This window comes from Mesoplodon mirus (genome assembly GCF_964341445.2).
Source record: "Mesoplodon mirus genome assembly, chromosome: 17".
In the NCBI taxonomy this organism is placed as follows: domain Eukaryota; kingdom Metazoa; phylum Chordata; class Mammalia; order Artiodactyla; family Ziphiidae; genus Mesoplodon; species Mesoplodon mirus.
In genome coordinates, this window is record NC_138993.1 from 78,157,430 (window position 1) to 78,181,645 (window position 24,216).

General features: G+C 57.3%; 1 protein-coding gene across 1 annotated transcript in view; it reads left to right on the top strand.

Annotated features, from left to right (window-relative positions):
* The first annotated feature begins 564 nt into the window (after positions 1–564).
* Positions 565–24,216, top strand: part of TMEM255B (transmembrane protein 255B) — a 32,800-nt gene continuing 9,148 nt past the window's right edge. Inside the window, exons 1-6 of the mRNA XM_082602423.1 lie at positions 565–709; positions 6,979–7,118; positions 9,928–9,990; positions 17,111–17,200; positions 21,691–21,771; positions 23,561–23,646. Of these exons, the coding sequence (XP_082458549.1) occupies positions 655–709; positions 6,979–7,118; positions 9,928–9,990; positions 17,111–17,200; positions 21,691–21,771; positions 23,561–23,646 (515 nt within the window). The 5' untranslated portion in view covers positions 565–654. The remainder of the gene's footprint in view (positions 710–6,978; positions 7,119–9,927; positions 9,991–17,110; positions 17,201–21,690; positions 21,772–23,560; positions 23,647–24,216) is intronic.

The window sequence follows — 24,216 nt, forward strand, 5'->3', positions numbered from 1 at the left end:
GTGTTGCATATTTTGCGTGCAAACCTCACACGTCAGAGTTTTTCTGCCCAATGGAGACCCTTCAGAATGACTGGGGCCCCTAACAATTACTTCACTGCCAGACATTCGGATTGGACTGGTCTGGGTTGGCCCAGGACAGCAGTAATTTTTAAAAAGAGGGTCTTTAGATGATTCTCAGGGCAGCCTGGGCCTGGAACCACAGGTTTTGGGCTTGTCCTTAAGCAGGGAATTGCTGGCTTGTAGGGACCCATCTTCGACTTTCCCAAACACTGCTGTGGTCACAGCGGGCGTCACCCCACCAGCAGCGCACGCGGGTTCCTTCCCCCAGATTCTCAATACTATTGAGAATACCGTCCCACCTTTAAAGGTTTGCCAGTGCCAAGCCCGGGGCGGGGGGCGGGGGGTGGGAGCTGGCTCTCAGTCCCCCGCTGCACCGCCTTCCCTTCCCTGGTGCTTGCGCTCCGGGAAAACCGGGAGGCGGGCAGGGGGCGGGGCGTGGGCGGGGCGAGGGGCGGGGCGCAGGTAGGAGGCGAGCGGACAGACGCTGACCGGAGGGGCGGTGCTCGGGCATCTGGTCCTCGCGGCCACCGCGCCCCACGGTCGCTGTCGCAGCGGGAGAGCAAGCAGCCCCTCCCCCCCGGAGCAGCCCCCGGGATGCAGCCGCTCCCGCCGCCGGTGCCCGGGCCCCTGGCCCTGCTGGACACGACAGGTGAGCGCACAGGTGAGCCAGGCTCCGGTCTTCCGGCGCCCGAGCTCCGCCGGGGCCCCTGGGCGCGGGCACAGGCCCTCTCCCTCCGCTTTTTCCTGAGCGTCCAGACTTGGCGCCCGTCTCTCCCGGTCTCGTTCTCCGCTGTCCTTTACTACGAGCAATAGACGACGATCCGTATAAACCTTACAACGCACTCCTTTGCCATCTCTTCCACCCCATTTCAGGCTCCCAAAATTTCTAGGAAAAGGTCATTTCGTGGGGCCAGGTGGCTTCTTCCTGCTTGAAAGTGACCAAGGCCCTTAGGGCATTCTTCGCGCGGCTGTCCGCCTCATCCGCGCCCTCCCCAGGCTTCTCCCCCGTAAATTCACGGAATCTCGAATTCGCGGATTTCCCACCAAGCCCGATGCAGCTGAAGCCAGGCGGCGGGACACAGGAAGCCGGCGCCTTTGTCTCTCTACCGGGAAGTGGCCGGGAGGGGAGTAATGGGGGTGTTTTCCTGAAGGGGAGGCCGGGAAGACTTCAAGAAAAGAGAAGGTAGCTCCACGGCGAGCCGGGCTCTGACGGACGGGCGGAGGGGTGGTGAAGCCTCGGGGTTCGCCGCTGCTTCACAGGGGGTCCAGTGGAGAACACAGGGGTTTACCTCCCAGCCCTGTGTGCAGTGGCTTTGCAAAGTCTCTTAAAAAAACAGATTAGTGATGTTGCTTGATTTTTAAATGATAATCAAGGCATCCGGCTTCTTCCTAAAAGAAACAATTCTATACCCACTGCCCTGTAAAGCCAAATGCTCTGTGACAGACTGACCTACACGTGTACCATCCTCCTGGAAAACAATTACTTATTATAATGACAACTAGTTGTTATGACTAGTTATTAACTACTTACAATTATTACCATCATTATATTAGAATGACTTGATTTCAAAAATAGCATTTTTGACTTAGAATTTTCTTCTGAGGAGGAACTTTAAATTTAAAAAATACTGAGAGTTGGTTTTTTATTTAAAAATACTAAACTGGAGTGTAGCTGGGACAGGATTATGGGTATTTTCTACCTTACATGTCTGCATTCGTGCCCTGGGGGATGTGTTCTGTGTAAAAACAAAATAAAAGGGAAATTGTTGGCTGAGGGTACGTCCTTGTGCCTTTGTCTGTTTCCCTGGGACGGTTGCTTAGCCCCCATGGCTGCTGTCGAGATGACATGATTAAATGAGCTCATTCTTCTTTCTGGGAGGCCCGGCCCTCCTGGCAAGGAGGGGGTGACGAGGTGACTGCCCCCACCCTGGTCTTTGTGACGCCCCCTTCCTGGCTCCACTAAGTGGAGAAGGTGCGGAGGGGGGCAGCCCCTGTGTCTGCTCCATCCTTGCACATGATCGTGGAGCCACAGAGGCTGGGAGGAGGCTGGGAGGGGGAGGCTGGGAGGGGAGGCTGGGAGGAGGCTGGGAAGGGAGGCTGGGAGGAAGCTGGGAGGGGAGGCTGGGAGGAGGCTGGGAGGAGGCTGGGAGGGGAGGCTGGAAGGAGGCTGGGAGGGGAGGCTGGGAGGAGGCTGGGAAGGGAGGCTGGGAGGAGGCTGGGAGGAGATTGGGACGAGGCTGTGAGGGGAGGCTGGAAGGAGGTTGGGAAGAGGCTGAGAGGAGGCTGGGAGGGGAGGCGGCAGGTGCAGGGAGCTGGCAGGGCTCCTGGGGAGCGACATTCTGCACAGGCTGGAGTCAGGAGAACAGTGAGCAGGCAGGTGAGACGCAGATTTGGCCTCAGCCCCACAGCCCCAGACGTGCCCCCTCCGCTCCCAGGTGGAGAGCACCGGGTAGGAGTAAGTGCTGCTTCACCTTAACGCTAACACCACCCGCGACCATATGTCCATTATGCGCACAGACGCGCATCTGGAATTCTCACAGATGTTCTCTCACTGCATCCTATCACAGTGAAGAGGCAGGCCAGCATGGGGTTGTCATGCCCCCGCTTTGCAGATCAGGAAACCGCGGTTCCCTCATTCATTCCGCATGAGGAGATACAGGCTCGGGGACCGGCATCAAGCACGGTCTCCAGGGCCCCTGCTCTCAGGTCCTCCTTCTGCAGGGCTCAGAGCGGGCTGCGTGCGATGCCTCGGCAGGTCTGGCAGCCCCTCGACAGTTAGGGCAGCGTGTGTGTGACTTGCCACCAGTGCTATAAGCCTCATAGTGGAGATTTCAACCAGGAGTCAGGGCACCGCCGTAAGGGTGCTTCAGTCGTAACAACACACACAGAAAGACTCCTGCTAACGGGACAGGATGGCCGAGGGAACAATTCAGGGAATTCTGTTTTTTTCCTTCAAGGTGGACCCCCTTTTCTCCAAAACTTGACCTCAAAACGCATATGTCTTACGGCAATTAGAAAGATACCCTACCTTCTTTTCTCGAGGTTATTTCTCGTCTTATTTTTTATGCAAAGCCCTCTATTTATAAAGACTGTTGAAGGTTGGGACTCTTCTCTTTGTCATCCCTGTTGTACCTGGAATCAAAATATTCCAGTTTGTGTCATTGGGATGAGGTCACTCAGAAGAAGCATTCCTTTCCCACCTGCCTGTCTCTCCAGACCTCATGGTAAACTCGGAACTCGCAATACGAATCCTGACAAGGAGGACAGCTTGCATCTTGTGATTTTTGTCATGTAGAAGTTTCAGAGGGAAAGTCATACTAGGGAAAGCCTGGTGAAATGGTGAAGTTATACTGAAAATGGCTCCTAGGAAGCTTTACACGGTCCCGAAGGAGATGTTTGACGTAACCTGTCAGAATGTCACTAACGGACTTGACAAGGTCCCAGCAAAACCGTTTGCCTGGTGGGGCCCCTCAGGTCCCTGCTCATCACGCGACTGCCCTAAAGGGACAAATCAAAGCGGAGCCAAGAACCTTCAGAACCAGAATATCGCCACAGGGGGTCTGCCAGATGGGCCCACAGGAGCTAAGAGACAAAGCCCAGCGGCTGGAACTGTGGTTTGAAGCGGGTGCTGAGACATCAGTTAATTATTTTGAGCATAAATAGATGTGTAATGCATTAAATTAGGGAAAATAGAAAAAAGTCCTTTGAGGAGGAGAGCATTCGATAATTTTCTCAAATACTTAGTCCCAGAAAATTTACTTTCAAGAGCCTTCTTGCTCTTTTTAAAATTTATTTATTTATTTATTTATTTATTTATTTTTGGCTGTGTTGGGTCTTCGTTTCTGTGCGAGGGCTTTCTCTAGTTGTGGCAAGCGGGGGCCACTCTTCATCGCGGTACGCGGGCCTCTCACTATCGTGGCCTCTCTTGCTGTGCAGCACAGGCTCCAGACGCGCAGGCTCAGTAGCTGTGGCTCACGGGCTCAGTTGTTCCGCAGCATGTGGGATCCTCCCAGAGCAGGGCTCGAACCCGCGTCCCCTGCATTAGCACGCAGACTCTCAACCACTGCGCCACCAGGGAAACCCCTGCCTTCTTGCTGTTAAAAGACACTTTACAACGGAGATAGGGACGGAACCTCAGGAAGAACAGTTGAGGAGAGCCTCTAATAAGGAGGCGATGCTGCTCTGGGTCCATCCTCAGGGGCTCGGGGGCTGGCAGGGCGGGCGGCACACGGGAGAGGTGACCCTGAGGGGCAGGTGGGCGGGGCGGAGTCTGGAATGCCACCCCCTACGACTGCTGGACGACCCTGGTGTGAGTGTCTCATCAACTTCCATGGTAACAGCTTCACTAACTTCCAAAACATAGAAGAGGGTGTGTTTTCAACTTTTGTGTCCATTGTTTTCCAATGTACCTGCCTTTCTAAAGTTAATCACCCAGAGCAGAATGTCGCCCGAGGGGAGCCTTCTTTTTTCCTCTCATGCACTCATTTTCAAAGTGGCTTTGCCATTTCTGTCCCGTTTCCCTACAGACACCCTAGATCGGCTGTAACCGCTGATCTTTCTGACTCTGGGGCAAACCAACTTGTACTTGTATCCTCGGTTTCAGGCTCTAAATACATGCAAGGAAAACAAGTGTTTGCTGTCTGCATGCACACGACTTTGCAAGTAAGAGGCCATGAATAATAGCGAACAAGAGAAAAGCCCACCAAGGGGACCCCAGGGCTGCTGGGTCCCAAAGGCGTAGATCGTCTCCTAGCACCTGTGGCTGTGTTTCTGTAGACACTCCGATAAATGGTTCACCCTCAACAGTTCTTATATATTTGCAGTAAAAACTACGAGAAAACAGCAGTGAAAGGGCAGGTGAAGGGAGGTGAGGGCCTCGCAGGAAATGAAGTGACCTTCCTGAGAGCTTCGCCCTCGCCAGGCCAGTGGGTAGAAGCGGCGTTGCCGGGCTGGCCAAGTGATTCTGAGTGAGCACGTTGACTCAGAGTTGTGTGTAATTTATTTCTGAGTGCGTGACAATCCCTTTCTTGGGTGGCGTGACCCTGACCTGCCGTTAAACTTTGCTGACGAGACTGTGGACGGGCGTGTAAATCTTCAAAGGCACAGTCTGGGCGGGGGGCCTGGGGTCATCTGAGACAGGGGTTGAGGTCAACTGAGCAGCTGCTTCCGCACCAAACACACACACACACACACACACACACACACATCAATTCAAAAAACTTTGTTGTGGGAAGAAGCACCACGTTTTTCTTTCATCCTGTTTTGTTTCGGAGTCACAGGGATGAAGATGGTTAACCTTCCAACAAACGAAACACACCAGCATGGCTGTGTTCAGTGTGGAGTCTCGTCCTGCCCTGTGCCTGGCCTGTGTCTCTGCGTCCGTTGTGCGGTGGCTGATGACTACATAGGAACAGGCATATCTGAGATCGAAGAGCTGTCATAATTATTACAATTACGGTTCTTGTAAGTGAGGCTTCCTTGCCTTCCCTGAGACACACGAGAGGAAGACCGGTTCACACAAAATCCAGAAGTCAAGGCTTGAGGGAGGAAGGTGCCAGTGATGGAAGGTTTCCTTTCTTGCTTTCTTGAGTTCTGTGGCAGTTAAAATTAGGTTTGGCTACAGATACCAGTACATCCAAAGTAGTGGTTTCTAGTCTGGAGATTCCATTCTGTTTCCTGATCAAAGTGTGGAGGTGGACGTCCCAGGGCTGTCTTTCCGCTCCGCCTCTGTGTGAGCGACTTCTAGTGTCAAGGTTCCCTCATGGTGCAAAGTGGCTGCAGGGGCTCCACCTGTATGTTCACATTCCAGGCAGCGGGAAGGATGAAGGGGAGAAAGGCAAAGGGACTGGCTCCTTTAAGAGATTTCCTGTAGGTCCCACCCAACATTCCTTGTTGAGATGGAGATTATTTGCTGAGAACACAATCACCCAGCTGGAGCAGAGGCTGGAAAATGCCACCTTTCAGCTGGCGTGTTTCCACATCCAATAACTGGGGCCTGTTGACAAGGGGAGAGGTTCATGGACGTGCAGGTGGGCAGCGGCGGGCTCTGCACAATTTTATACTTTCTTTCCACCCCCTCCCATTTGATCACCCGCGTGTTTGGCGCTGAGCCAGGAGTGGAAGAACAGCAGGATGCCGGCCCTCCGGGGAACGGCTCGGTGTGGGCACGGCGGCACAAGTGCACCCACGGAGCGGCGTGGACGTGCTGGCCATCCCAGAGGGAAGCGTGCCCCCTCTCTGTGTGGGACCTGCTCGGCCTGGCCCAGGGCAGGGTGCAGAGGTCCTCTGTGCAGTCGTGGAGTAGGGCAGGGCCCCGGGTCACGGACTTGGCAAGGCCCAGGGGTGCTTGGTAATGCAGGTAAAGTGCTCAGTAAGACCAGGCGCGGAGCAGGTGCTCCATAAGCGGCCGGCGTGGCTGCCGCCGTGTGGGGTGAAGCCAGGGCGGAGGCCGTCGGGGGACTTGGAACCCGGGGAGGGCTCAGCCAGCCCCTGATATTTACGGAGAACCTGCTATGTGCAGGCACTGTCTCAGGTGGCAGGGACGCAGCCCACCCTCACGGGGCTCGTCGTCCGGACGTGTGGGTGGTGACAGTGCCTGGAAACCCCTGGGTGCGGTGGGAGCCACAGGGGAGGGCGGCCATGCAGGGGTACCGGCGGGGTCTGGGTGCCCTGTAGGAGGTGACGGTGAGTCCTCAGGGCGGGCGGAGGGGTGGCGAGGGGTCCCGCTCTGAGGACGGGGATGGGCGGGGAAGAAGCAGGCGGTGGTGGTCCCTGGGGAGCGCGTCCCAGGCTCCTGCCAGCGAGCAGCGGGGCTACAGCAAACAGCCAGGCTGACCCGGGATGCGCTCGAGGTCCTGGGGCCCCCCTCCCCAAGCCCAGCCCCTTACCAGCTGGCTCCTTGTTTGTCCTCCCCAGAAGGGTTTGCAAGAAGAAAGAAGACTTCCCTGTGGTTTGTGGGGTCTCTGCTGGTGGTGTCCACCTCCATCCTGACCGTCGGCCTGGCTGCCACCACCAGGACGGAGAACGTGACCATGGGCGGCTACTACCCCGGGATCATTGTGAGTGGCGCGGTTCCTGGGGTCTGCCGGTCGGGGGGCCTGGGGGCCGCGGGGACACAGATGTCCGTGTGCTGCTGACACTCTCCACCCCAGTCCCCCGAGGTGGAGGTTTAGGGCGATTATCCTGCATGCTCAGGTGGCCCAGTGGGGCACAGGGTCCTGAGAGGTGGGGGAGGGGAAGGAGAGGGGTCGGAGCCAAGAGGCGCAACAGGCCCTGGCCCAGAGTCTCCCCAGCGTGCCTGGGGAGAACCAGCCCTGTGACACCTGGATTTTAGCCCCATGAGACCAAGCTGAGCAAACCACCCCTCGGAAACTGGACTCAGAGCTTTAAAAGATGCCACGAAACCTGGATAGAAGGTGCGTTCGTGGGACCGCATGGGATCAGCAGGAAAACGAGCTGACGTGGTCCTCACTTCCGCTTCTGGGCAATAACCCCACAAGGTAAACCCACAGCCCAGCCAGACCTGGCAACAGCCGCCCCCAAATCCAGAATCATCCAGACTTCTGAACTGTGGAATTATGTCCATTTGTGGGCAGTAAAATTTGCTCCAAGCATCTGCATCGCACTCAGGGAGCGTCTGTGAAATTGCTTTTTATCGGATATGATGTCCTGCAAATGCGCCAGAGCCCTGAGGGGCTGTGTCACAAAGTGCTGAACCAAGACTTTAAAAAATGAAGCTTATTGAATCTCATTACTCTCACTAGAGGTATCGTCCAGATTAGGCCTGATGTTGAGAACATTTTTAGCAAGGATGAAAATATTTTAAAATATTTTACAAATATCATTCATTTTCTCTTTATATTTTTCTTTTTGTGTGTGTGCGGTATGTGGCCTCTCACTGCTGTGGCCTCTCCCGTTGCGGAGCACAGGCTCCGGACGTGCAGGCTCAGCGGCCATGGCTCACTGGGCCCAGCTGCTCCGCGGCATGTGGGATCTTCCCGGACCGGGGCACGAACCCGCGTTCCCTGCATCGGCAGGCGGACTCCCAACCACTGCGCCACCAGGGAAGCCCTATTTTTCTTTGTTTTTATATTTTATCTGTGCTTTATAAATCTACATTATCTTCCTGTGTATACTTTCTGAGTAAACCTACGTAAATAGTGTCTGTGCAAATAGGTTTCTCAGTGAACTCTTGTGAGACTCTGCTTCCCGGCCTGTGTCCGGGACAGGAGCGGAGCTGGCGATGCGGAGGCCAGCGGCTGTGAGCACGCATCCCCCCAGGTGACCTGCAGAGCAGGTCAGTCTTGAGTAGGATTTTGCAGTGTTCTCTACGCGTCACTGGTTCAGGAGTTCACCTGGAGGTCACCTTCAGAGCATCCTGGGTGTGCTCAGAGCCTCGCTCTGCAGAGAACCTGACTCCTGGGTGAGAGCCAGAGTGAAATTGGCTTCAGCTCAACCGTTCTGAAAGCAAACAGTGGACATAACAGATGAGGTCTGCTCAAAGAAAATGTGGATAAGAGTCCCTTCTGTGGACACACGGCATCTGACCTTGAGACTTACAGCAAGGGCGGGTCTCAGGAAGACACTGGGTGAGAAGATGCAAACACCTCAACATTTTGGAAAGAGGAATTTTTTCAAATCCAAAAAAATGCAACTTAGCGAAACTTAATAGATATATTTTAATACATTTATGTTGGAGTGGGATTGTGATATTTTGAAGAAAATGCTCATCTTCCCTCACTCCTTGAGAATTCTTAAATTATTGGTGAAAACCACATCTGTGCATTCACGTCCGTCTCTGTAGATATAATACTTGTAGGTAAAGACATCCTTGGACATAAATAGGTCTCATTTTTAGTGCATTACATCTGGCACCATGGTTAGAGATGCCACAGCTGCGTGGGCCAGTCGCTCGGCTGTCCCCAGGCTGCTGCCCCTGCTTCGCGTGGTCACTCAGAATCTGACGGGCCGGGCAGAACCGCGGGTCACCCACTGGGCGGGCTCCCGTGCGGGGTCTCGGGGCAGCCCTGTGCCTCTGAGAGGGGCTTGTCACCGGCTGCTTTGAGCGGTGCCTCCCCTGGCGTTGCTGGAACTCTGTTCTTCAGGCTGAGGGGAAGCTTAGGAGTTCTTCCCAGGTGGGTGTGGGGGGATGAGGCCACCGGCACCCCGGGGCACACTCGGGTGATGCAAGACGAGCACAGTCGTGGTGTTTCTCCGATGTCCCAGCGTCACCTGCACCCAGGCCGAGAGCTGAGGCCGAGCACTGGTTCTCAGGAGCCCCTGGGTGCCCTTCCTGCCTGGGCTGGAGCCCCCGTCCCACCTCTTCTTGCCCCAAGATTACCTGTCTGCCTGCTCACCTGAGTCAAAAGCTCATTTCTAAGGGGTGTCAGCCGTGTCCGTGTCTGAAACACCCTTGGCTCCAGCTTCCTATGATCCTCCCTGAGGGGTCAGCCATCCTCCGACGATGGCCCAGGAGAAGCTCTCAGGCGGGCCTCTCCCTGACCACCAGGCGTGGAGGATGGGTCACCATGAGGAAGTTCTGCTGTCTGGGTGGGGGGCACGTGACACTCTTTTCCCGGAATCGAGAGTTAAACTGACGTAGGAGTTAAAACATTTGAACACAGAAGATGAGACAGGTCTGTTTCAGCAGCTTCTATTCCGATCACTGGCTTTGATGGATCCCGAGAAGCCCACCCCAACGGGCATGAACCTACCTGCCACTTAGTGCTTCGGGCTCTGTGAGGGGGGGATGGCTGGCCTTGCTTTTTGATAGGATGTCCTGAGGTGGGTGGTCACTGTTCCCTGTCGGCATTAGGCTGCCAGGCGTGTAACCTGAGCGCTTTCTCCCTTGTTTTCCTTTGGTGTCAGCTGGGCTTCGGATCTTTCTTAGGAATTATTGGCATCAACCTGGTGGAGAATAGAAAGCAAATGGTAAGAATGTGCATTGTTTCTTTCAAATGGGGTTCGTGGGGCTGTACGCGGCGGCGGGGGGGAGTGCTGCCCCTATAGCTGTGGGTGTTCCTGGGAAAGCCCCTGCCCCAATCCAGCACCCCCAAGGTCAGTGCCTAGCTTCCCAGGCTGTGGACGGTCCACCCCAGGACTCAGGGTTGAGTGGGTGCCATTCACATCTTAGGCTAAGTGAGCATTGCCCCTGGGATTGTAGGGTACATTCTACAACCTCATGTGGTGTCTTAGCAGCTAAGGTTGGGCCACGGGAAGAAAAGTTTAGGGGATGGGGTGGGCTGGGAAAGTTGGCAATTAGTTTAAATCATGGTGTATAAGGTTCAGGCAAAAACACGCGTGTATGAACATCTGTCCTTGAGTCAGGAGCCTGGCATCTCCTCCTACGTCTGGGGTGTGACGACGGCTCTCCCAGACTGAGGAGAGAGAAGGGGTCAGTGGAAAACCAGGAGAGCCGTGGTTCAGAGGTCTTTGCAGAGGGCATGTCTACAACTGTTTGTCTGTGGGACGTATGAGGGCCAACCTTGATCAGTCAGGTTACAAACCTGACTTTTCATTGATCATTTCAATTTGGAATCTGTCTTGTTGATGCAGTGCTTTGGGGAAGAGAGCTATAAGAATAGTTAATTCTTAGTTAATTCACAATAGTGAACTTTGCCAAATCATTGTGCCGCCAGTGCTGACCTCTGAGAGGGTTCGGGGGGATGCGGTTGGACCGTCTGCCGTTTCTGTCTCATCTCCACATCATCGTATCAGACTGTGCTGGTCTTTCGCCTCTACCTGCACCGGCCATCATCCTGATGTATCACCAGGATCACAGTGGCTGCCCTGGGCTTTCACGGGTGTGTGAAGATGTGGACAAGGTGGAGACTTGCACACAGCTGGCGGGAATGTGAAATGGTGCAGCCACTTTGAAAAACAGTCTGGCAGCTCCTCAAAATGTTACACGTAGACCTACCATGAGTAAAGTGTGTGCTATCGTCTGTTTCTACTCTGGCCATTCTGTTGGGTGTGAAGTGGGGTCTCATCGTGGATTTGTATTTCCTTGATGACTAATGATGTTGAGCTTCTTTACGTGTGCTGATTGGCTTTTTATATATCTGTTTCTGGTTGTTATTGAGAAACATGTATTCAAGTCCTTTGCCCATTTTTATTTTTATTTTTCTTCTTATTTTTTGCGGTACGCGGGCCTCTCACTGCTGTGGCCTCTCCCGTTGCGGAGCACAGGCTCTGGACGTGCAGGCTCAGCGGCCATGGCTCATGGGCCCAGCCGCTCCGCGGCATGTGGGATCTTCCCAGGCCGGGGCATGAACCCGTGTCCCCTGCATCGGCAGGCGGACTCTCAACCACTGTGCCACCAGGGAAGCCCTTGCTTTCTCTTTATTTTAATTTTTTGCAAGAGAAAAAATTTAAATATATGCAGAAGTGGACAGAATAGTATAACAAACCCTCTGTATCCATCTCCCAACTTCATCCATTGTCGACTCATGACCGATCTTGAGTGGTATTTTGAAGCAAGTCCCAGACATGGTATAATTTTTTTTTTAATTTTTTTTTATTATTAATTAATTAATTTATTTTTGCTGTGTTGTGTCTTCGTTTCTGTGCGAGGGCTTTCTCCAGTTGTGGCAAGCGGGGGCCACTCTTCATCACGGCGCGCGGGCCTCTCACCATGGTGGCCTCTCTTGTTGCAGAGCACAGGCTCCAGACGCGCAGGCTCAGTAGTTGTGGCTCACGGGCCCAGTTGCTCCGCGGCATGTGGGATCCTCCCAGACCAGGGCTCGAACCCGTGTCCCCTGCATTAGCAGGCAGACTCTCAACCACTGCGCCACCAGGGAAGCCCAACATGGTATAATTTTGCCTGTAAACATTTTACTCTCCTCAAGCTAAGGGGTGGAATCTAATCATTACAAATGGCTCCTCCATGATCTCTGTCCGTTACAGCATTAGTCTCCAGTGATGTCCAAAGAATGCCCTCAGTGGAGTCAGCTTTTGATATTTTCCCATTGACGAATGAGTTCTCGCTTTCTCCTTGCCCAGACATCAGAGTCCCTGATTTCACCAACAGCTCTGCAGTCTAGCTTGGTCCCCACGGCCGGGGATGCAGAAGTTAAGGGCTTAAAGCAGCTTGTTAACTGCCGCCTCCGCCCACCCCCAGCCATATGTACATGCATGCACACACACACACACACGCACACACAAGAGACACATACACGGACACACACACAGACACACATATACACACACAGACACGCACACAGAGATACACACACAGACGCATACCCTGGCATCTTCCTGGAACATAGTTTAAAACCCCCTGAACTAGAAGGACTGATGGGATGTCACTTAGCGGTAGAAGCGCGTTTCCCACAGAGGATTAGGGCACCGGCCTCCGTCTGTTGGGCTTCTGTTCCTTCGAGTGTTGTGCTAGGGGGTCCTGGCTGTGCCCTCCGGCACCCCCTGCTCCGGGTCTTGACATCACGGGAGTCTCCTCGGCCGTTCACCTTCCTGTGTAGAAGCCAAGCTGGTCTCTGCCCCGCCCAGGACTGAGCTGGGCTGGGCAGGCAGACATTGGGGTGCTGGGGGATCCGAGGGCCATCGGGGAGGAAGCCTGTGAGGTCCACGGTGACCCACGTGGAGGCTGTGCAGGGGGGACTGGGCTTTCCCCGTGAGGGCCCACTAGTGACGGGGTTCCTGGCAGGCAGGGGTGGGAGGGTGGTGGCCAGGTTCACACGCTGTCCCACCTCCAACCCCGTGCTCCACCAAAGGGCCTGCACACCCGTCCAGTTCTTTCTTTACCGAATGCTTCCTGGAACAGCTGCACGATGCTGAGCTGGGGGCTGGGGGGTGGGGGAGGCCCTGAACTCATGGGGCTTCGACCTGTACATGCAGCTGGGGGGCCCTTGGGGCGGACAGGGGAGAGGCAGTGAAGGCAGAGAAGGGCTGGAAGGCCTCTTCCCAGGCCGGGGCAGGAAGGTGGACGCCGTCGGCAGATAAGGCCGAGCACCAAACAAGGCACGTCAACTGTGTTAACAGTTTCAAAGAACCAACCTGCGGTTGCCTCGATTCTCTTTGCTGCATTTCTGTTCTCTGTTTCTTTTATCTCTGCTTAAGCCTTTCCTGGTGCCTTTGCTTCTACTGGTTCTGGGTTAAGTTTGCTCTTCTCTTCTAGTTCTCTAAGGTGTTACCGCCTTCTCCTCGGTGTGTGTGTCCACAGCTCTCACTTTCCCTGGTCCTGGCTCAGCCACGACGCCTCTTGCCTGGACCCTGTGGTCGGGGATAATTGCTCCCGTCTGTCTCCACTCTCTTCCGTCCCTCTGGCTCCAGGCAGCCTCCTTATCACACCCTTATCTGTTTGGTGTTTGTCTTTGAAAATCACTTTCCCCTGTTGGAATGTAGTAAACTCTGTGGGCCCAGCGGAGATTTGAAGATGACCTTCCCCCAGAAGAGATCCTGACAGGACAAGGAGACACAGTCCCAACCCTAATCTAGCGCCTTCCTTAGTTGCTAGAGTCACAGACAGACCCTGTCTGCAACATCTGTCGGGTCCGGCAGCCCTCATATTAGAGAGCGGCCTTCGGGGCATGGGCGGGTCCTTGCACGAACGTTGCTAAACCACTAGGCTGCTTGAGGGGCAGCAAGGCCTGGAAAGGATGTGGAGGCTGTGACCGAAACCAGGACATGCAGGCCTTGGCCGAGAGGCAGCGGCTCGTCCCGGCCCGTTTCCTATTTCCAGCCCGAAGCGTCGGAGGAGAGAACTTCCAGTGTCTTTCCCAGCACTGTCAGCTGGACCCTGGTGGTCCCCGGGCAATATCGCGCGTGCGGTCACCCCAGGGCCGAGTTTCCCACGTGTGAGGTCGTGCGCCCTGACGTTTACTGTTTCCAGGGCAGTGGGAGGACGGGCAGCCGAGCAGAGTCAGCGGAAGGTTGACGAGGACGTTCGAGTCGTGGGGACGTGTGCAAACCGGGTCAGAACACGTTTACACACCCAGCCGCGGGCAGCCCTGCGTGCTAGGAGACACTTCGGAAGTTGTGTGCTTTCTGTGGAGACCTGGATGAAATCCAGTGGAGGTGTGATGTGAGGGTCTCTCGGCCGAGACTGTGGCTGAGCCACAGTTGGGTCGGAGCCGGCCACTGACCAGCGTGGAGCAGGGCGTCCTCTGAGGCGCTGAGTTGGTGCGTGGAAGATTCACCAGGGCAGCGGGTCCGACGATGGCTTTGCTCACCCGCTGGTGGTGAGAGAAGCAACAGGGCCTCAGGGGCCACTTCTGGGAGTGTCTCAGGCGACTGCAGTGCTTACTGGACTTCCTGAACCAGCACCCGTGCTGGAGCACACGGGGCTGGGCAGACACCCACTTCTGACAAGGTCCCGGGGACCAGGCTAGCCGCAGACCCACTGGTCCTAGGAGAGCCGTTGCTGGGGACAGCTCCACTCCTTAGGGACACTGGCAGCAGCCCTGAGGGAGGTGGGGAGGGGGAACGGTGCCATCCCAGGGGTGTCAGGCCGCAGGCTGCGTGGCTGTCTGCAGGAGCAGGTATCCCGGACCGAGTGCACGGCTGGACCCGGTGCCAGCCCGGCATCTGGGACAAAGCAGGTGCTGGGGGAGCAGTTTGTCTCTCCCGTTGCTTTTGTGCCTGAAAGTCATCCTCCCTTGCTGAGGTCACAACTACTGGGGGGTCTGGGAGGGGCCGGGGCTGCGTCTGAACTTGACTGTAGCTGTGGCCTCTCCGTAAGGGTTGGGTGGGAATTCCAGGTCAGAACCGGGGCTCTCCCTCCCTACGCGGCTGGGGCGTCAGGATGAGAAGGGTGCCGTGTGCTGAAGGACCCGGGGTTCCAAAGCGATGTTGTTCAGGTCGCGTCTCTGTGTTGGGCCCCTCTGGCTGGAAGGAACCGCGTCCTTCCCGTCGGGCTACGGCATCCAGGGGCCTTGTGGTCAGTCACAGGAGCTGCCCTGCTCTCTGGCCGATGCTAAGACGAGACGGGGCGGCCTCGCGCTCCAGCCTCGACGAAGCATGAACCGTGGGCTGAGCGTCTCTGTGCGAAGGGCGCGAGCCCGGGGGCGGCTGGAAGGTCCGGGGAGGAAGCGGGGAGGACGCGGCGGCCAGAGCAGACGCAGGCCGTTCATTCGCTGGAGACGCGGGCCCGCTTGGCTCCCCGGGACAGCAGAAAAGTGCCTTCCAAGTCTCTTATGTGTTTTCATGTAGTTTGTCACAAGGCAGTACAAGCCTGGGAAGGCTCGGTTCGGTGTGGTTTCTGCAGTGATTTTTCCCACCACCCTTTAGCCAGCCGCGTTGCATTTATGTGCAGTAACTTCACGGGAAGGGACCACGCGGTCTTCCTCCCCCGAAATGAGGGAGGCTCTGCCCCTGGCCTCCCTGCTCGGCATCGAGGCCCTGCTGGGGTGGGACCCCCCGTCGTGTCTCAGGGCAGCTCCTGCCTCGTGGACCTAGAGCACCTGGGCGGAAGGTGGGTCTGACCGGGGCTCCGCAGAGCCGCAAGGCGAGGTCGCTGCCACTGTTCAGAAGCAGGCACGGTTCTCTGCATGGCTGCCCACAGGGCGTCCCCAAGGTCCTTTTTGTTCAATTCTCCATTACTGTCAGAAGTGTCACATGGGGGGAAGGGCCAACGGCAGCAGCCGGGCTTGTCACACCTGCATCCACAGAGCACCTGCAGGGCATGGATCCGACGCAGGGAGAGGCCAGCCGCACGGCTCTTTCTCCGGATGGGGACACAGGACCAAAGGGATCAGCAGGGCAGAGACCCCCGCAAGGCTGCGCGACAGCTCTGACGTGCGGTGTCAGGGGACAGGTTTCACTTGGAAGCAACCTGTGGGGCTGGGCCTCAGGCCTGTGGGCTGCGAGGAGGGAGCCCGGCCACCCTCCCCCTTGGGACAGCCTTGTGTGGCCCTCCCGCCCATTCTGTCCCTTGAGTAGCCACTGGGAGTCTCACGTCAAAACGGAACTCAAGGTTGCAGTCTGTCAAACCAGCCCACGTTTCATGCCAGTCCCTGTGCTTTGTTGAAGAAACAAATCCCTCAGGCTGCTGAGGGTGGGAGGGCGAGGCAGGTCAGTAGCCCCGGAGCCTGACTCGGCCGCGGGGCAAGAGGCAACCAAGGGGCGCGGGTGGTGGGAGGCAGCTGCTGGCCGTGTTCTCCAAGCTGAAGGCAGACGGCCTGCACGCACGCATCGTGCTCTAGCTCGCAGCTTGTTGTTCACAAGGTCTGGGTTGGAAATCCCGGTTACTGTACACACCTTCTAGGACGGAGTAAATGCACGGACGCCATGGCTCGTGGCGGCCACGGGGGTCCTGCCGTGGTTGGCGGGGTGGACACTCGGTGTCGCCAGCGGCAGGACATACAGGAATTTTGGTGCCACTTTTGCTATCTGTTTTGGTAAACCTGAAATTGTTCCCCGAGAGAGAGAAAAAAGTTTAAAGAAATGGCCAAACAGACGTAAGAACAGGTTCTCAGCCTTGATAATAACAGAGAAATGCATATGCAGTAACAGTGAGGCTTTCTGCCGTCAGATGGCAGAACCGAGGAACGAACAGCCAGCCCTGTCCTTTGGGGCCTCGGGGTGGGCGTCTGGCCGTGGGGTGCGGGAGCGAAACGCATGTCCCCTCAGATTCTGACGTGCAGAGACCCCCCACCTTGTCCTGTTGGCAAGCTTGGGTCCCTGTGTGTTCCAGGAGAGGGTCCTGCAGAAACACGCGTGTGTGAGCCCAGACTTTTATGTGGAATGTAGTTAGGGTCTTTGTAGCAGAGTCTGTCAAAGCAAGAGATTGCAAACCGTTTAAATACCCTGGGAGGCCCGCCGTTACCCACAAGGCCGTAGGGCGGGGCACAACTCCCCATCCACAAGCTCCTGCCTCCTGCTCTGTGAAGTAAACAAAGCAACCAGGATGGGCCTTGCTCAGTGGGATCGGGCCTGGGGCGCCGCCCCGGCCGTCGTGGAGGGTGTCTGGAGAGGCCATGGTGGGAAGTGAGGACCCTGCAGAGCAACCTCGGGGGTCGGGACAGGGGGCTTCGAGTGGGTGGGCGCTCGGGGAAGGTTTCCGATGAGACTGAGCCTCTCCTGTCTCTGCTTCCAGCTGGTGGCGGCCATCGTGTTCGTCAGCTTCGGCGTGGTGGCCGCCTTCTGCTGCGCCATCGTGGACGGCGTGTTCGCTGCGCGGCACATCGTGAGTTCTTCCCAGTCTCCCTCATTCTGTTCTCAGTTGCTCTGTGGGTTTAAGGAATCTTCAGAAGTTCAACTTCCTCTTGCAGGACGCAGCTCGGTGACCTTCACAGTCTGACAAACACAGATTGTGTTGGCCAATCGCAGTCTCTCCTCCTGCCCCTCCCCTCGTTTCCTCCAAAACTGACCCAACACGCAGCCCCTACCCCAGCCGTCACATCATTAGAACCAAAGTCCTCAACTTCCCAGCGACACTCCTCAGGCCCCTCTTTAATCAATAAGATGAAAGATGTCCCGGGGCCAGTGCCCCACGACTTCCCAGGCTTTTCACTCAAATACATGCGTTGGGACCTCCTCACTGGACCCTGTGCCCATGAGGTCCCTCTGCCTCTGTCATCCTAACGGTGGGGAAGCCGGGGGAGGACAAGCCACGTCAGACACTCGTGCTTTGGAACCGTGGGGCGGTGGCCGGGACCTGCTCAGAAGGAAGGGCCGGGCGCTGCTGCTCTGTCCACCTGGCGCCCCGTCCAGGCCGGGAAGGACCCGCCGGCATTTCTCTGCGGCCCCAACGGGTCGTGTGTGAGGTGGGAATGCGACACGAGCTCAGGGCTTTACGTGCACTCGTTCACGTCGATTAACACTGAACTCTCTTAGGTTATAAAAAGTGCCGGCCCTGGTGGGAATGTTAGGCTAAGCTTTACAGTCGCTATTCTTGGGACTATTCGGTCAGTTTGAAATTATTTCCAAATAAAAGGCTTACAGAGTGCTGGCCCTGGGAATCCTTACCGATTCCTCTCCAGGAGAGGTGAAGGGCCAAGGAAGGCGCAGGTCAGGTTTTACAACTAAAGAGGCAGGTACGCTTGATTCCCGCAGCCTCCCTGGAGCCTCAGGTGTGATTGAGCACCCCCTGTCCGGGGTGTAGGGTATGGAGCTCCGTCCCCACGCCCCTGCGCTTTTCTTTCTTTATTCCTTAGATGGGTTTCCAGCTTCCTCTGGCTGCATGTGGCCAGTGTGCCCAGGATTGGCCGCGCCCCCCCCCCCCAAGGCTGGGCCTCCCAATCAGGAACTTGGACGTGAACAGAGAGGCTGAGTTTCCAGGTTGAAAACACATAGCCTGAAGCTGCAGGGAGATGGCTGTGCTTGAACTATGGAGAATCAATTAAAAATGCCCTTTTCTGCAGCTTGTAACTGGCTATCGGCACTTCCCGAGATTACAGCTTTAAGATGCCAACAGCTGGGATAGAAAAATGTGTGGAGGGCGCCCCCAGGGCAGGTGAGCTGTGGACGTGTCGGGTGTGATGGGGTCCCGCAGGCTGGCACCCAGCAGGGCCCGGGAAGACTTCATGAGAATCCACGACGAACCCGACCCTCAGGGGCCTGTGAGCCCGTGCCCGCCGGCGTGTTGCCCTTCTGGTCGATTCCAGCCTCTGGGCTCAGTCTCTGTCTGGACCAGGCCCTCCTTTCTTCCTGTAACCAACTGACCCGAGGAGGATGAGGGCCCGCGTCTGGGAGGCAGCCTTAGGGAGCCCCGCCTTGCTGTGGGCAACAGAGGTGGGGTCTCAGCCATGTGGGCGGCTCTCTCGGGCCTCAGCACCCTCAGCCCTCCCTTCAAACGCACTGGCTTCCCGGGTGGAAGAGCCTCCCCGTCTTTCTGTAGGAGCGAGAATGGCCCTGCCTTGTTTCAGGGCTGCACAGGACGCCTGAAGTGGCACCCCTGCAGGTGAAGACTCACAGCCTGCAGGCACCCCCTTCCCAGCTCCAGAGCCAGGAGGCCCTCCCGTCAGGAGATCTGTCGGGAGTTAGCGCACCGGCTCACCCCCAGACGGAGGGGCCGCTGTGTCGCCCCCGTACTTCTATTGAGCGGCTGCTCAGGGGCATCCACACCCGGCACAGCGTCCTCTTGCCTCCAGGCCAGTCCTGTTCCTGCGTTTGTCCCTCAGCCGCTGACCAGGCCCTTCCTGTGCACCGGGGCCACTGGCCTCTCTGGAAGGGCCAGGAACCCACATGTTAGGCTGTGGCCGCGTGGCCTGTGTCACAGCTCTGCCGTCACAGCACAAAATAGCCACAGAAGACACGCAGGCAAATGTGCTGATAAGACTTTATTTACAAGACCAGGCAGGGGTCTGGGCTTGGCCCAAGGGCCGTGGCTCCCCAGCGCTGCAGGAGACACACGGGATCTTCCCTGAGCTTTAATGACTGCAGTCTGATGACGTGTGCTGATTGCCTCGGCTTTTGTTGCTGTGGCACGGTGAAGAAACACCCGTGACGAGGCCTCCCTGAGCGAGGCGCCCGTGTCCTGAGCCACAGGGCACCCCGCTGGGCTCTATCCAGCCCCACAGGAGAGCAGAATTATCTCCGGAGGACAACTTCCTGTTTCATCACGAATTCAAAAACTAAGTTTGTGTGATTTCCCTAGGGCTAAAATAGGTTATAATTTTTTTTTTTTTTTTTTTGCTGTACGCGGGCCTCTCACTGCTGTGGCCTCTCCCGTTGCGGAGCACAGGCTCCGGACACACAGGCTCCGCGGCCATGGCTCGCGGGCCCAGCCGCTCTGCGGCATGTGGGATCTTCCGGGATCGGGGCACGGACCCGTGTCCCCTGCATCGGCAGGCGGACTCTCAACCACTGCGCCACCAGGGAAGCCCGGTTATAATTTTATTCAGCGCAAACTAATAAGAATTCTTTCACCCCGATCGAAGAGTAAAGATTAGACAGAAACTGAAAGCAAACCACTGGTGCCACTGTGTTAGGACCAGGATTCACTAAATGTCCAAGATTTGCACCAAGTCTTCATTGCTTTGGGTGGAATGTCCCCAGGTCTATACATCGGAGCCCTAACCCCCAACGCGATGGTGTCTGGAGGTGGGGCCTCTGGGAGGTGATGAGGGTGAGCTGAGGTCACGAGGGATTCGTGTCCTGAGAGCAGGAGGAGGGCAGCGAGGCAGGAGGAGCACCCCCAGACCGGCCATGCGGCACCTTGATCCTGGACTCCAGCCTCCAGACTCTGAGAAGCGCCCTGCTGCTGTTTAAGCTGCCCCGTCCGTGGCGTCTGTTATGGCGGCCGGAGCAGATGGACCAGTGGTGACATGCTGTGGGCTCCCAGCCCTGCGGAGAGGGCGTGAGGGTGACCTCTGGGCACCGGGAACCTGGACTCTTTTGGCCGGGGGTCCCTGTAGTGTCTGAAAGGCGTGTCTGCCCGACTGCAGGCATGAGGAAGGATGGGGTGTGAACCTGAAGCTTGTCACCCGCAGGTGGGGCACCCACACGAATCACGCCCTGGGGAGCAGACGCTGACACCAAGGCCGTGTGTGGACCGGGCCGGTGAAGAGACAGGAGGGGCGGAAGCTGGCACGGCGCTGGCAGAGGGGCCGCCGCAGCGGAGCCGGCCCCGTCACGGGCCGGGCTGAGTGTGGCAGCTCCGCTGGCCTCCCCGGCGCCCCTGTCCCCGTGTCCCACAGCCCCTCCCAGCGCCCGCCACGCTCCACACGCATCTCCTACACCCTACGGAGACCCAGCTCCCTTCCCTCACTGCGGTGTCTCCCTAAAGGCCCGGCTGCTGCCTGGAGGAGGGGCTGCCGGACCGTCCTCTGTCTCTGGTAGTTTCATGCTTCCTTCTCAGGTCAGAAGCAGGAATGCTTTGAGAAATGTGACGGACAGAGTAACAACACTAAATACAGTTATCGGGACCCGGGCTTATAACTTACGGATGAGGCAGCTTCATGGCATTTCACGTGTGCCCTTGCTGTTCACTACCATGCAGATGACAAGCATGCTGCAATTGTCAGTTTATTGGTCTCTCTCCTTCACTAATCCCCTAAGGGCAGGAACTTGTCTTACCCGGTGCCCTTATGGTTTGGCACCATGTGCCCTATGAATGTCGGGGACAGACTCATGGATGGATGGTTGGATCGGCACGTAGGTGAATGTACACTCCGGTGGCTGGTGAGTGGATGGGTGCATGGAGGGAGGGGGATGGATGGATGGATGGAAGGATGGACGGATGGATGCTTGGATGGATGGATGGATGGAGAGATGGATAGAAGGATGGATGCATAGATGAGTAAGTGATCAGGTGGATGACTGGCTGGTTGGATGGATGAATGGATTAGGCTGAAATCCACCTTGCTCCCTCCCTCGTGGGAAAATTGTTGTGCTTTGAGGAAAAGAGGCAGGAGCCAAGGGGTGTCCTTGTTGAGACTTGTACGGGAGCATGACCACCTCCCTCAGCTGTGCTGCGTTGACCGATGGGGAAGCTGTGTCCCCTGGCTGGTGGGACGGGGTGTCTGCTTCCCTGCTTCCTGGCTGCAGGAGCCCAGCTGCTGTGGGATGAGCCCTGGCATTTCCTGCTCTTTGTACTCCTCCTGGGAGGGGTTCGTTGGCCTTGGCCTCTCTCCTTTGGGCTCAGAGCCTGTGGCGACAGGTCTGAAATCACCTCCGGTCCCTCCTGATATGGGGTAAAGCCATCCCATTCCATCTGTGCTTCTTGGTCTCTAGGAGCCCAGGCCCCTCACCGCAGGAAGGTGCCAGTTTTACTCCAGTGGGGTCGGCTACCTGCACGACGTCTACCAGACGGAGGTAAGCGCAAGCGCTGGTCCCACTTGTTAACCTGTGTCCCTGGTCCAGATCTGACTGTTCTGGCCCCAGCACGCCCTCACGTCGTCCTCACCTGCACCTGGTGAGGTGCTTCACTCCGGGGTCACAGCTGCTGACTGCCTTTGATGCGGCCCCGAATCCACCAGTCCAGTCTGTGCGGTCCAGTCTGTGAGGCTTTCATGATGAGCTTTCTATTGACGTTAATTAGTGCACTAAAATCTAGGATGCTACGTTTACACTGGCCCCAAACTCGCCGGCTGTCCCTGGGCCGAGGATGTCTGCAGGGTGATTTCACTTCTCTTTCTAAGAGTGGCCGGCGTCTCCTCTTGGACCATCCCAGGTGGCTGCGTGGCTCCCTCTGTCCTGCCATCTCACTCAGCTCTGTGTAGATTTATCGGTTTAACTAAACGTGGCCTCTGACACTGTGCACAAATGTCAGGAAGGAGGGGCGCGGGGTGGGCAGCGGGGAGAATGCGGGGAGCAGACGCCGTGGCTGAGGCCGCGTGGCTGGCGGCGGGGGAGAAGGGGCCTCTGCAACTGCCCCTCAACAGGGGGCGGCACACCTCGTCTCCGAAGGCCCGGCCTGTGCTCCTGGTCTTTCTCCCGGCCGGAGGGAGCCCTGGGGACTCGTCCTGTTCAGTGGGGGTCACCGGGCCCTCCAGGCCCTTCCCATGTGCCCCTTGCCCCCCCAGGCCCTCGTGCTGCTCTGTCCTTCCTTCTTGCTCACCCCACTGTGTTCCGTGCGGTACTGGGGTCACAGAGGTGACACCTCCCAGGAGGGGGCACCTAGGGTCAGGGTCAGGGTTAGGTCTCGTGACCTCTAGCTCGCCGTCCTGTGGCTCTGACCTTCCCATGTGCTGGTTGCCAGGCTCAGAGCCCGGCATTGCCCTGACTGCTCCCCTGCCCCGCTCCGTGTCCTCCAGTCCTCACCTGTCAGGCCGTCCGCCCAGCCCCCTTCCAGGCCTGAGTCACATGGGCTCACTTTCATGGCTCCCAGCAGCCTGTCTCTGGTCTCCACCCCGTCGGGACTGTTTTCCCAGATAAATCTTTCTAGGACCCCTGCTCAAGCCCTCCCACTCCTGATGTGGGTGGCTTTCGGGAGTTACCCACAGAACCTTGAAAGAAAGGCTACATGCCCAAGGGTGGCTTGAGGTGCTGCTAAAGGGGCCGGGGCCTCACAGGGGCCCCAAGGGCCTCTGGGGTCAGGCCCTGCCCCGGGCGCCTGGCCTCTCAGGTGACCCCAAGCCTCTGCTCGAACCTCTGTCCTCACTGGTGCACGGCCCTCCCTCCAAGTCCTTCTCCCCAAGGCCCCCGTCCTCTCTCTGTAGCTGGGTGGTCTCTGCCCCACTTACCTTCCACATGGGGGTGGTTACAAAGCGCCGGGGGAAGGAGGGAAGGCCTCCGTGTGACCTGGGGAAGGGCTGGCTTGGTCAGACTGGGTGGCCGGGAGCTGTCCTCTGGGAACTCAGGGAGGGTCTCCCACCTGAGGGGTCCCCACCTGCAGGCTCCTGGGCACATCTCCCCCTCCCTCACCTCGTCCAGCAAGCTTTGGTCGCCTGGTCCTCTACCTGTCCCTGCAGGGAGGGCCCTGTCGCCCCCCAGCCCTGCTGCACCTGGACTGGGTGGAGGAAAGGGAAGGTCAAGAAACGTGGGCTCAGGAGAGGCAGCTGCCGGGCTGATGGGGCAGGGTGGTGGGTCCTTACCCCCAGGGAGGCCCCTGCCCGCTCCGGGCTGGGGACACGGGGCGCCTGACCGCACTCTCTGCTCACAGGTCACCTGCCACTCCCTGAACGGTCGGTGCCAGCTGAAGGTGAGGAGTAACACCTGCTACTGCTGCGACCTCTACGACTGCCAGAGGTGAGTGGTGGGGAGCCCGACAGCCGGGAACCCCACGTCCCTGGACGTACCTGCCCCCGCTCCGCACCCCCATCCTTGCACGCTGCACCCACATCTCATTCAGCCCTCAGACATTCTTGTGAGGCCAGGGCATGGGCTCCGTTCCACAGATGAGAAGACCGAGGCTCAGGGCTGCCGGGAGGTGGAGGGGAGGGGAGGCCTCTCGGGGAGCCCTGTCCTGCTGTGGGCTGTGACCGTCACAGGTGACCCGTTTCTTCCTCCCCGGGTGCTGGTTCCCTCAGGGTCTCCACCCCGGAAGGCCGAGACCCTGTCTCTGCCTGCTGGTCTCTCCGGTCTGGGGACGGGGGCTGCAGTTTGCCCTGGGTCCCCCCACCTCCCATGGGGCCCAGAAGAGCTGCTCCATCCAGTCTGTCCAGCTTTTCACCTGTCGTTTGGACCAGTGCAAGGTCCCAGCGCCTTCGGAGTCAATACCCTCCCCACATTGTCTTTTAAATTTTGTGTTAATAGCTTGAATACCTACATTAAAGCCAACAGGAAGTTTAGTGTTTGTGTCTTGGAGACCCCTCCCTG